The sequence below is a fragment of the Danio rerio genome, chromosome 5 (assembly GCF_052040795.2).
Source record: "Danio rerio strain M-AB ecotype USA chromosome 5, GRCz13ab, whole genome shotgun sequence".
NCBI lineage: Eukaryota > Metazoa > Chordata > Actinopteri > Cypriniformes > Danionidae > Danio > Danio rerio.
Window position 1 is genome coordinate 8307501 of NC_141025.1, and position 14175 is coordinate 8321675.

A 14175-nucleotide genomic window follows, 5' to 3' on the forward strand; every position below is an offset into this window, starting at 1 on the left:
TCACACAGTCACAGGCCTTAAAGGGACAGTTCACTCAAAGATTAAAATGTCCTCACTATTTACTCACACTTCACTTGTTTCAATTCTATAGGAGTTATTAAATATACTATCTTTGTGTTCATTTAATAAAAAGAAAACTAGTTGAAACAAGTGAAGGGTGTAATGAAAATGGTAAGTAATTTCGGGGTGAACTATCTCTTTAAAAATGCATGCAGATGATAAACTTTTACTCCATTATGATTAAACTCTATATTAAACTAAAATCCCAACATTGCATATCCTGCGAAGTGACTATTGCGGATGCACACACTGCGATATCAATGCTGAAACGATATATTGTGCAGCCCTAACTTGAATATAGGTTAGTTGTCTTTACTTCTTTTCTGTCCTTGACTATTCACTTGTTCTCACATTGTTATGTGTGTAGGCATTATTAAAATCTATTTTACAGCTATAAAACTAATTTAAGCACAATAGATTGTTGCCATTGTTGTACAATGTTGTTGTACAGCATATCATAGAACGTTGTTGTTTTTCTTATTATTTACCATGTATATGTAGATATTACATGGGCGAAGCAGTGGCGCAGTAGGTGGTGCTGTCGTCTCACAGCAAGAAGGTCGCTGGTTCGAGCCTCGGCTCAGTTGGCGTTTCTGTGTGGAGTTTGCATGTTCCCCCTGCGTTCGCGTGGGTTTCCTCCGGGTGCTCTGGTTTTCCCCACAGTCCAAAGACATGCGGTACAGGTGAATTGGGTTGGCTAAATTGTCCGTAGTGTATAAGTGTGTGTGTAGATGTTTGCCAGAGATGGGTTGCATCTGCTGCATAAAAACTTGCTGGATGAGTTGGCGGTTCATTCCGCTGTGGCGGAATGAACCGCCATTATTATTTATTAACCCCAGATTAATAAAGGGACTAAGCCGACAAGAAAATTAATGAATGAATGTAGACATGAAACATTAGGTCATGAAAATGTACTTGAAAGTTTTGTTAAAGTCTTGGAAAAGTCATGGAATTTTAGTAGTAAAAATATTTATAAGCCCTGAATATTATTATGTAACTCGTGTTACTTGTATTGCATTACCCCCAACACTTTTTTACAGTGTACATAACATATAAACCCTTGCTGTTTTAGCCCATTTATGAAACACGCTTCTTCATAAAGCTTAAAATCCTTTGCTAGACTTGAATCTCAAACAAATTTTACGCCTGTTTAGCTTTGCTGACAATGATGCGAATGTGTTTACATTTTTTGTCAGATGCAAGATCGACTGTCTTTGTTTCACATCCTCAACGTTCATCCTGATAGAAGCAGAAAAGCTGAAACATAAATTCAATGCTGTTGCTTTTATGAATAATATCAGGAACGAGTCTCATTTAATTAAAGTTCACACACACCCACACGCGCACACACTCATGCAGACGCACACAATGCAGGAGTTCAATGCCTGCGAAATGTCAGTGAATGTTGTTTCTGAGGAGTGAAGTCTGTCTCCAGCAGTGAAGCTCATTTATAAATAGCAGAAGAGCAGCAGATTTCTGCACTCAGTTCAGTTACCAAGACAGAAGAAGAAATCTTTTATTATTATCATTATTATTTATTAATTTATTTATATAGCACATTTTAAAATAGCCATCATTGACCAAAGTCTTTCACACTTCAAGAAAAAATTAAAATAAAAGAAAAGAAAAACAGATTCGCAAAGTTTAGCTGGTTATTATTATGCATACATTCATGTCCTTCGGCTCCCTTTATTCATCAGCGGTTGCCACAGCGCAATGAACTGCCAAATTATCCAGCATGTTTTACACAGTGAATGCCCTTCCAGCTGCAACCCAGTGCTCGGAAACACCTATACACACTCATTCACACACACTTAGTTCATTCAATTCTCCTACAGCGCATGTATTTGGACTGTGGGGGAAACCGGAGCAGCCGGAGGAAACCCACACCAACACAGGGAGAACATGCAAACTCCACACAGAAATGCCAACTGGCCAAGCCTGGACATGAACCAGCGACCTTCTTGCTGTGAGGCAACTGGTTTTCAGAAACGCACCCCTGATCAATTAGGATGTTTACATAAACAATTTTGAATCTGATTGCAAATGGATTACTTGGGCGCATGTAAATGTAACGAATGTGGTACAATTCAACTTCTTGTTGTTATAACAATACTCAAACCCTAAATCTAACATAAAACTGCTCTGAAGGTGTGAACACAGAATGCAAATACAGTGGGGATAATAAATATTGAACCACCATTTTTCCCAGAAAACATATTTCTATGGGTGCTGTTGACATGAAACATCACCAAGATGTTGGTAACAACCAAAGAAAGATAAATATGCAAAGAAAACAAAACAAATTAGTTTACAAATGAAAGTATGTGTAATAAAATGAAATGACACAGGGAAAAGTAATGAACACATGAAGAAAGGGAGGTGTAGAAAGGCAGTGTAAGCCCAGAAAGCAGCTGAAATCTCTCAGTAGTTCTTCAGCAACCCTCTGCCCTTCATGTGTAAATGAGAATCAGCTGCTTCAATCCAACATCTACATTAGCAGGAGGATGAAGGTGAAATCAGGATGGACATTTCAGCAAGACAAAGACCCAAACCACAGCCAAGAAGACTCTCAAATGCTTTCAGAAAAAGAAAATCAAGCTGCTCACCTAACTTGAAACCAACAGAAAATACCAAATAAACCCTCCCGTTTTTCCTGGGATTCTCCCGTATTTTATAGTTCTATCCCGCAATGATCCCGTAAAGGTATTTTCCCGTATTTCTCCCGTATTTTCAGTCTTTCTCTAAGGGGTGGAAAGAACCTCCCTATACGCAACCCATACCGCCGAACCACTAGGGGCCGCCCCTCGCTCTTAAATGTGACTCTGTTCTGTGTTTTTTTTGTTTTTTTTTTTACTCTGTTTGTGTTTTCGCTTTGTTTAGGCACGAAAACACTTTGAAATAAATATAAAAACGGAGCAATTCCCTTCCTTTTCATTACAAGTGTCGTCTCCCGATGATATGCAATCCTGAAAACAGTCATATAATGGTGCATGACTGTCAGCTGACGGGCTCCATAGTGATAAACAGACGCTGTTTTCCAAACGGATTCTGTACTCGTGTGGAAGCGGAAGTGTGAAAGTCTGGCTTTTGGGTGCGTGTTTGAACAGACATATACACACAATTAATAATAATCATATCTAAAGATGTTGATGTTGTGAGATTTTTATTTTTCAAACAATTAATTTCGTCCTAAATGAGCATAAACAGTTAGTAAAGTGGTCGAATGTTTTCATTATAATGTTATTTAATGTAATCAAACGAAAAAAAATCTCAATAAATCATTTATTGTTTGCTCTTTAATCAGAATGTGTACGTTATGCAGTGAAGAAACGGCTAATGAGATTTTATTTTATTTCATTATAATAGCTATAAATTTTAATAAGCTGAACTGTTTGCTAATTTGTTTGCTGCTGATGTATACTTTTGTTGTTGTTGTTGTAAATAAAAATAATAATAAAACATATTACTGACCATTTAACTGTTTATTTACAATGAAACAGCTCCAAATGAGCATATTTTAGTAATTTCGGGGGAATTCATTGTTTCACATCCCAATGTTAACAGGTATGGATTTTACACTCTGTTGAAGTCTGTAAGAAACTCACCATATTCTCCATATGAGAGGCGTCTTTAAGCTGCCATCACCAAAAAGCCCTTTATATATAGTATTAAATAGGTTTCAGTAGTCCAGGACTTTCTCCTTGTGTCAATACAAAAAATACATTTTGGCATGTGAGAACATCTCAAATATCCTTGATTTTTAAAGATGTGTATTCATCGTGTATGACCTGGTTTTCATCACATTGTTAAGACCAAATGTCACCACAAGTATTGCAATACCTGTCATTTTTGACCTTGTGGGAACATTTTTGGTCCCATGAGGAAAACGGCTTATTAAGCATCTAGAATGAAGATTTCTGAAAGTGTAAAAGTGCAGAGTGTTTTCTGTAAGGGTTTGGTTTAGGGGTAGAGTTGGTGAAAGATGACAATGTACAGTACAAACATTATTAAGTCTATTAGAAGACCCCATAAAACATGAAAATCCAACATACAGTTAAAGTCAGAATTATTAGCCCCCCTGAATAATTAGCCCCTCTTTTATTTTTTCCCAATTTCTGTTTAGTGGAGAGCTGATGTTTTTCAACACATTTCTAAACATAATAATTTTAATAACTCATCTCTAATAACTGATTTATTTTATGTTTGCCATGATGACAGTAAATAACATTTGACTAGATATTTTTCAAGACACTTCTATACAGCTTAAAGTGACATTTAAAGGCTTCACTAGGTTAATTAGGTTAACTAGACAGGTAAGGGTAATTAGGCAAGTTATTATGATGGTTTGTTCTGTAGACTATCGATAAAATATATAGCTTAAAGGGGCTAATAATTTTGACCTGAAAATAATTTTTTAAAAATGAAAAACGGCTTTTATTCTAGTTGAAATAAAACAAATAAGACTTTCTCCAGAAGAAAAAATATTATCAGACATACCGTGAAAATGTCCTTGCCCTGTTAAACATCATTAGGGAAATATTTAAAAAAAGAAAAAAAATGAAAAGGGGGTTTAATAATTCTGACTGTATATATGTGTGTGTGTTGTACAGGATGTCCAAAGCATCGATACATCACTGATGGATCCCGGCAGCAGCATCACGGTTCTGTCGGGTCCGAGCGCCTTCAGGATCCCATTGAGCATCAGAAACAAACTGTGCAGCAGTCTGGACGCACCACACACACGCGGAAACGACTGGAGGAAACTGGCTCACAAACTACAGCTCGACAGGTCATTGCACATGCTGATTTTCTTCTTAAGAGGTCTCGTTTGATCAAACACACAGTAGTATCGTGAATTGTTGTTGCAGTGCAAAATGGCACTTCACATACACTGAACTACAAAAAATAAATGAATAAATAGCAAATATACAGTTGAATTATCAGCCCCTCTGTATATATTTTTCCCAATTTCTGTTTAACAGAGACACATTTCTAAACATAATAGTTTTCATTACTCTAATAATGTCCTTGCCATGATGCCAGTAAATAATATTTGACTACACAGTAAAAAATAAATCCGTATTATTTATGGTAAAAAACCTGCAGCTGTGGTTGCCAATATTTTACTGTTAAAAATACTGTACAAACCGTAAAAGTAATTTCTAATTTTTACAGTAAACTACCGTATTTCATTAATTTATAGATGTAATATGTCTGTATTTTGAACTACCAACACCTACACATCTTTTGTTACAAAGATAGACACGTTAACACAGCCATATGCAGGTGGTGATGGGAAAGTTACATAATGAACCAATGCTCATCAAACAACTTTTCTGGTAAAAAAAAAATGTTCCTTACAAACGTATTTCTGTCGCATGTTAGCAGAGCACTGTAATCCACACGTCCACATGCAGCAGTGCTCTCATTGCGGGAGAATGAAAACAAAACCTTTGTTGCGGCACATTTATAAACCCAACACTGATGACCCATGTCCAGGGCCAGACGAAATCTGCGGACGTTTTTTGCTATTTCTGCGGCGAATTTTGGTAAAAATCTGCGGATTTCTGCTGAATTATTTTGGGAGTATCCAGCGGAGTATCATAACTAAAACCTTAATATATTAAATAAAAAGTAATAAATTACTGAATAAAAACGGAATAAATTCAAATGTACACATTTACTCAAGTAAATAAACAGAATTAATAATGGGCTAAAAATCTGCAGAAATCTGCGGAAAATCTGTGGAAAATCTGCGGAATTCTGCGCGCGCAGATTCTGTGTGTGCCTAACGTGTGGGTCTCCAAACAGTTCTTCTTCTACTTGTTTTAATTACGGTTGGCAACACAACGTGGCGTTTTCAAAGCTTTATCATAACAAGCAACTTTTCCCACAAGCATCGGTGTATAGAAGGTGCTCAGGGTCATTCACACAGCTACTAAACACCAGTATGGTAACATGCATAACATTAAAGTCATGAAATAAACATTGTTTATCAACATCAGATGTAACATAAATCTCGAATGTACATAACTGATGGGGAAACAACTAAAAAGATCCATATTAATGTCAACAAAAAGCATAAAAAGTGACGTGCCATACAGGGAATTCTGGGAAAGTCAGTTTATGGTTATTCGTCATATATATTAAGGAAACATACTGTTAACCAGGTTACGGATTTTTACTGTAGCATTTTTACAGTCTTTACCGTTAAAATTACAGACATTTTTTACAGTGTAGATATTTTTCAAGATACCTCTATGCAGCGCAAAGTGACACAAAGCTTAATTAGGTTAACTAGGGTAATTAGGCAAGTCAGAGGGAAGGGTTTGCATGAAAAGGGGAGTTTCATTATGTGTACATGCTGATTTTCACAGCGGCAACGCAAACACAGACACAGAGGAGATAAACTGTGATTCGGAGAGCAGCATTTACAGTGGATCTGAGAGCTGTGTGGAAGTGGAGGATTTTCAGTCCATTATACTGTGGTGATATTACTGTAAACTTAGTAACTAAATCATTTAGACTAAGTTATGTCTTTAAAAACTGCTGACGATATGAACTAACTTTGCCATCTGGAGAAACATAAACAAAGAACACTGATCACACACTTACCAAATCTGTAGAGACAGGACAATCAACACCAACTGGAGCTGCGTCTTTATTAAAAGGAGACGAGCAGCAAATCCGGATTTCACCGTTTCCAGATGCGAAAAGCTCTCGGGTAAAAAATTCTCCTTACAAACGTATTTTTGTCACATGTTAGCAGAGCACTGTAATCCACACTTGTCCACATGCAGCAGTGCTCTCATTGCAGGAAAATGAAAACAAAACCTTTGTTGCAGCACATTTATAAACACAACACTGACGACCCATATCTCCAAACAGTTCTTCTTCCACTTGTTTTAATTACGGTTGGCAACACAACGTGGCGTCTTCAAAGCTTTATCATGCATATTAATGAAGTTGCACCTCATACACAATAGAGCGTGCTGATTGGTCGGAATTAGGTCTTATTCATGAATTAATGAACAGATGTGCTGAAAACTCAATGATGTCACTTTGTACCGGCCGGTACAGACAGCTAAGTTTAGTTGATTTTGGCTTATTTAGTATTATTGGTCTCGACATGATCCAAGGAATATAACTAGACAAGTTTAATGACAAGTAGGAGAGATTAGCAAAAGTTATTAGCATTTTTACAAATATTATTGTTTAACTTTTTGAGCACCTTTAGGGCACAACCCTGAATACAAATATTGAGTTTCACAACAATCAGCTAAACAACATGAGTCCTGAATAATAGCAATTTTAAAGAAGAATCTAAATGGTCGGTAGCCATATTAACCACTTTTATGCACACAGACCTTTCCAGAAAATTTCCAGCAATTTTCCAGAAAGGGATCATGTGTGAACAGGCCAATAGTATCTGGATGCAGCCTTTATCACTCAGTGATGCATTGTCTGACACAATGCACTCAAATGGAGCGAGTGACGTCAGTGTTAGGGGAAGGGTTAGGGGTGAGGTTAGGTGAGCCCATCAAAAAGCATTGGATGCAGCTCAGATTGCACTGCACCAGATCTGCATCCAGACCCCTCTCCAACAGTCGCTTTTTGTAAATTCCTGTAAATTCGTTCTGGAAAAGAGAGGTTAAAATTTTTTAGAAAAGAGGTTAAAAAGGTCTGTGAACGCAGAAGGAAAATTGCAGGAAAGAACGCGTTCGAAACGTAACAACGAAAGTCGTTCCAGAAATTTAAGGATAATTACCGCTATCACTGTGTGAAAGAGGCTAATGGCTGACCTGGGTAAATCAGACTTCAATACAACTCGACGTGCTCTGCTGGATGCAAAGAGACCAGTTTTATGAGATTTAGACAAAGGGTTGAGAAGCCATTTTTTTTGTATCTTTGGACCACTACGGAGATAACCTCAGACCATGGAAGTCATAACACACACCAGGCTTGGTGTGAATACGTCAATGCCTTATAGAGAAATTGCCTCAAGTCCATTTTCCCAAACTCTTTATTAAATTTGTTCACAAGTTAAACAAAAACAGTTTGTCCAATCAACTTGAATTCCATAACTTTTTGTCATCATCATCTGCAGATCATGAAAACTGCATTTTTGTTTGTTATATTAAATATATATATAGATTTACAATTATTAACTTTTAGCATTATTATTTATTTTTCAAATATTAGATATAAGGGTGACATGGTGGCTCAGTGGTTAGTACTGTCACCTCACAACAAGAAGGTCACTGGTTCGAGTCCCGGCTGGGTCAGTAGGCATTTCTGTGTGGAGTTTGCATGTTCTCCCCATGTTGGTGTTGGTTTTCCTCCGGGTGCTCCGGTTTCCCCCACAAGTCCAAACACATGCGCTATAGGTGAATCGAATAAACTAAATTGTGTATGTGAGAGTGTGTGAGTGTTTCTCAGTGCTGAGTTGCTGTGTAAAACATATGCTGGAATAGTTGGTGGTTCGAATGAATGGCGACCCCTGATGACTAAGGGACTCTCTGAGAAACGTTCACACACACATTCACACACACACTCATACACTACGGACAATTTAGCCTACCCAATTCACCTGTACCACATGTCTTTGGACTGTGGGGGAAACCGGAGCACCCGGAGGCAGGCCCGGTTTGGCTAATCGGGAGGACCGGGAGAATTCCCAGTGGGCCGGTCTGTTTTTTGGCCGCGAGGGCCGGTGTCCCTAGCTGCTTGCACTCTCAGCAGTCGCATTTTTTTCATTTATTTGTTTTTTTTTACCATAGCTTCAATCTTTTTATTCATTATTTTGACGCAGCTCCGCTCTTTTTATCTATTTTCTTGCAGCCCCATGAGCAGAATGCAGCCTGCAGGTTAATGATGATGTAACGTTAACTCATTCCACCCCAAACAGCGGCACCTTAGTGAATATTAATTAATATTAATGAATATTACACCTGCTCAATGAAAACCAGATGATTCACTACATTAATAAATCTGACATAACTTGATCAGAAATCTAAAAAGGTTAAAAAAAAAGAGTAGACATTAATAGCAGCAGATAACAGTGCAATACTTATTCTTTATTACCACATTATCCTTACAGTGACATTGTGGTCTAGCGTTTAGCATGTTGCGAAACAACGCCACTGACTCGGGTTCGAACCTTACCAGAGTCAAAGTTTTTTGTTTTTTTTTTCATTTTTAGTGTTTAGACATATAATACTATTTGGGTTAATTATATAGGTGTACATATTTTATTTTTTTATTTTATGACCATTACAAAGGACTGGATATCTATAAAGAATTACTGTTGTCATATTTGTGAAAACATTTGAAGTTCTAAAGCAGCTGTGTCCTTGAAAAAGATGTGATGGTGTCATAAGAAACTGAATTGGAAGTGATGATATTTTAATATAGTCAGTCATGAACTGAGGTGGGCCGGTCTAAGGCTTGAAACTCCAGAGCTGAAAAGGAGTCCCATTCCGGCCCTGCCCGGAGGAAACCCACACGAACGCAGAGAGAACATGCAAACTCCACACAGAAACGCCAACTGAGCAAAGGCTCGAACCAGCGACTTTCTTGCTGTGAGGCGACAGCACTACCTACTGCGCCACTGCTTCACCCATGTTGTCTTGATGACAGTACATAATATTTTACTAGTTATATTGTGCAATGTTTTAAGGTTTAATTAACTAGATTAATTAGGTTAACTAGGCAAGTCATCAGACAACAGTGGTTTGTTTTGTAGCCAATAAAAAATAATAATAATAACAATATTGACTAAGATAATTCAGAATTTTGACTAAATGACAAAAATGACAAATGGCTAAAAGTAATATGGTTAAAGTACAAAAAAATAAGCCAAACTTAATCATTTTCGACTTTTAGAGAAGTATACCTCACTAAAAATCTTATATTTTTTAAGTAAGATAAAATATTTCCCAAGTGATGTGTAACACAGTATCAACCGTATTCTCCTCTAAATCTACAAGGATTATGCTTCTCCTAAAATAAATGAAAATATTTTTAGCACTTGTCCTTTCAGCGTTTGTTTCTTCATCAGTGTGCAGAGACCGCAGAGTAGTTTTTTTTTATTTTAAAAGTGCTGAAAGACAAAGGAAGCTGCAGTAAAAGTCTCTCAGAGGAGCGTTTGAGGAACATTAACAGCAGGAGAGCAGAAGAGAAATTTCCTCCCGTTCCGCCTGGAGAATCTGAAGAGTTACGCTCACTCGCGCTGACATCGACTCTTCAATGAGCCGCGTTTCTATCATTCAGCCAATTAGAGGAGCAGACAGAAGCAGCGCAGGACCCCTATGGTTTCAGCCTTTTCCTGCAGGACGCCTAAAAAACCAGAGATCAGCTTTCAAACGCTCTAGACCTTAGTTTGGAGAGCAGTATGCTCACCTTGAGGAGCTCACCGGGGACAGAGATGAAGAACAAAAATAAGATGTTGAAAGTGAAAGAGGAGCTCTCCAGAGTTCTGCTTTGATAGAGACACTTTCTGCAGGACTGTCTGATGGAGATCTCTGTCCCTCATCCTTTGGTTGTAATATATAAAGATCATTGGAGTCAATTTCCGCAAATTCCCTTGATTTGTCATCCTTTAAATCAACAAGCATTTGATCAGATGACTGTTAATCCTAATATGGTTAATCCGATACTGATAATGATACTAGTATCAAGAATACTTGCCAATAGCGTTGGGCAAGCTACTTAAAAAACTTAGTCAGCTAAGCTATTAGCTACTCTACTTAAAATTTAGCTCAACTACACTAAAAGCTACTCTCTGGGAAATGTAGCAAGCAAGCTAAAAGCGATGGGTGTCACCATTCAAAATGAAAGCACAGCTTTCCACTTTTAATGTCTTTATTGCTCATTGTCAAAGTAAAATAAGGACACATGACAGCTGAGCCCCAACGGAAAATAAACTCTGAAACTCTGACCAATGTGAGGAGAGTTCACGTGACTTGTTTTAGCTCTTTTGGTCTGTTTACAATCTTTCCCGTGTGAAAGTGAACCGCACCAACAACAAGAGCAACATTGTAACAGTTTTAACTCCTGTTTTGGAACAAAACAATGGATCTACAGGTGTGAAAGCACCCTAATATACAGTCAAGCCTAAAATTCTTCATACCTTTGGTAGAAATTATTTCAGTTCAGTTTAGTAAGACTTTAAGTTTTTGTTCAAGCACTCAAAATTATTTTTGCTGCCTGGTCAAACTACTTATTTAATTTGTGCTGAATAAACACAATTCTTGAGTTTTTTTAGACAATTGTTCTGTGTTCAATCCACTTAAATTTGTAAAAACAATTAAGTTCATTGAAACTTTTCTTTTTTTTTTTTACAGTGAACATTTTTATTCATTTTTGATGCCTCTTGTACATAATCTTATTATCTTTTAGGAGATGTAATTTCTGGTATAAGAAAAAAATAGTTGAATAACTTTAAGTCTGAATTTGCCAGCGGCATCAATAGTTTCAGACTTGATGGTACATGTAGATATTACAGTCTCAGCTGTTATTTTCTTCCCCAGTGTGCATTGTAAGGGAATCTGGAGAATTTGCACAAATTCCATTAAATGATCGTGATGTAAACCAACAAACAATTCATCTGATAACTGTTGACCTTAAAGCAGCGGTTCTCAATCTCGGTCTTGGATGTCCAGTGTCCTGCAATTTTTAGCTCCAACCCTAATCAGACACACCTGGGCTAGTGAATCATGCTCTTATGCTGCGGTCACACTGGAGTTTGAGCATGCAAAATTCGGTTGTACAGTGCTGCGAAAAGGGGCGGAAATAAACAAGATGATTAGACATTTTTTAAAAAGTGTTTGGTCCATATTTAAAATTTCTGTCCAGAGAGGTCATGTTTCGATCTTCGATTGGTCTCATGCAGTCATGTGATGCGATTTTGCAGGTGAGAGTATCATCTTGAAACCCAGCTTGTATACAGCTTGTTGCAACAGCTTGCTTTTCCAGTATGATGCATTTGTGTGCATATGAATGGAAGTCTATGGGGAGAAGAGTGCAGTGTGACCCCAGTTTTACTGGGTTTTCTAGAAACATCCTTGCAGGTTTGTTGAGGCAAATGGAGCTAAAATCTGCAGGACACCTGAACACAAAGACCGAGTTTGAAAACCCCTGCCTTAAAGGCATATTAAAGGATTTTATTCATATCTTAGTTCTTCCATAACGCGTTTGTCATGTGATCCTTCAAAATGCATGTTAACACAGGGTCCATACCACAGATAAATATTGTGACATACCATGCACACTTCTTAGTGTCTCCTTCCCCTTTGCTCTACAGGTATCTGAACTATTTTGCAACTAAGACGAGTCCGACCGGTGTGATTCTGGACCTGTGGGAGGCTCAACATTTTCCACACGGAAACCTGAACCAGCTCGCCACTGTCCTGGAGGAGATGGGCCGACACGACCACAGCATTAGCACCACGGCCAAAGAGCAGTGACCAAAACACTGCTTCATGTACTATACCGAGCCCAATCCGCCATCAAACCCAAGGCAAAGTCAACAGCATTTTGAGGTTTCAGCATCGTGAAGCACCTGGAAACGATGTCCACATAGACCAATCTGTGGTCAAAGGTGAACTACGAACAGGGTCAAGACTTTCAGGCTCGTACTAGACAACCAAAATCCCAAAAAAAACTAGTTTGCACGCGCAGTCAAGTCCCCATGTGTTTTTGCGCAATGAAAAATGCCGAAAAAAAACATCTCGTCTCCTTTAGTGATCGTTTTTACCGAATTTTGTGGTGCCATCTAGTGGTTGCGGAAAAAAATAAACAAACGCTCATGTAGTATAATATTTTGAGACATGAATACAGTATTTAGTGTGTCTACGGAGTACCTTAAAGTGGCCTTGAAAAATCCAGTTAATGTTCTGATCCGATTATTTGAATTGTATTATTTTTGTAACGCAGCTATTCGAAGACGTAAATATCTGTTGCTTTGTTGAACAAAAAGTGCACATGAGCACTTGCCAGGGATTTGAAAAGTAATGGTTTTGTTATTTGATTTTTTTTGGGAATGCGATGTTACGTCACACTGTAATGATCTTTTTACTGGCCCGGAAGAGTTGAGCGGACTTTTGCTGCATCTGATGAATTCACACACATTCTGCATGGGTTGTGCATCAGTATTTCATAGTAACATTTGTGGGTTTCACTCGACTATATGCACTGTAGTAAAAAGAGTACATTCATCCCTTATGAAAACAAACTCAGGCTCATTCTGATTGCGTACCCCTTTATACATTTCTGGAGAGTGCCAAATATGTCCCAGGAACTACTTTTTTTCCAGTTTGTGTTTTTGTGAATCCGCCAGAGGCTGCTGTGTACGTTTTTCAGATCTCAAATTTCCCTCACAAGTGCCATTTGCGCCTGCTATTTTTATGTAAATCCACCAAAGGTCACTGTCAACTGACTGACCCACCCTCCTCTACCTCTAAATCCAACCGATAGTGTTTTTAAAATACACCAATTGACCCGATCACCCCCTTCCCCAAACCCAACCGATAGTGTTTTCAAGACACACCGATTGACCTGATATCCCCCTTACCTACACCCAACCGATAGTGTTTTCAAAATACACCGATTGACCCGATCACCCCCTTCCCTAAACCCAACCGATAGTGTTTTAAAACAAACCAATTGACCCGATCACCCCCTTCCCTAAACCCAACCGATAGTGTTTTCAAGACACACCGATTGACCCGATATCCCCCTTACCTAAACCCAACCGATAGTGTTTTCAAAATACGCCGATTGACCCGATCACCCCTTCCCTAAACCCAACCGATAGTGTTTTCAAGACACACCGATTGACCTGATATCCCCCTTACCTAAACCCAACCGAGTGTTTTCAAAATACGCCGATTGACCCGATCACCCCCTTCCCTAAACCCAACCGATAGTGTTTTCAAGACACACCGATTGACCCGATCACCCCCTTACCTAAACCCAACCGATAGTGTTTTCAAAATACGCCGATTGACCCGATCACCCCCTTCCCTAAACCCAACCGATAGTGTTTTCAAGACACACTGATTGACCCGATCACCCCCTTCCCTAAACCCAACCGATAGTGTTTTTAAAACA

At 38.3% G+C, this 14175-nt stretch overlaps 2 protein-coding genes across 13 annotated transcripts in view; both read left to right on the forward strand.

Annotated features, from left to right (window-relative positions):
* The window catches only part of unc5ca (unc-5 netrin receptor Ca), a 473679-nt gene extending 460095 nt beyond the window's left edge, over nt 1-13584 (forward strand). For all 11 annotated transcript variants that reach the window (XM_087253142.1, XM_087253139.1, XM_087253140.1 and 8 more), the window contains 2 exons: nt 4674-4852; nt 12368-13584. In XM_087253142.1, coding sequence (XP_087109268.1) covers nt 4674-4852; nt 12368-12530 — 342 coding nt within the window. In that variant the 3' untranslated portion in view covers nt 12531-13584. The remainder of the gene's footprint in view (nt 1-4673; nt 4853-12367) is intronic.
* Nucleotides 1-14175, forward strand: part of smad4b (SMAD family member 4b) — a 724234-nt gene that overhangs the window by 623481 nt on the left and 86578 nt on the right. The window lies entirely within an intron of this gene.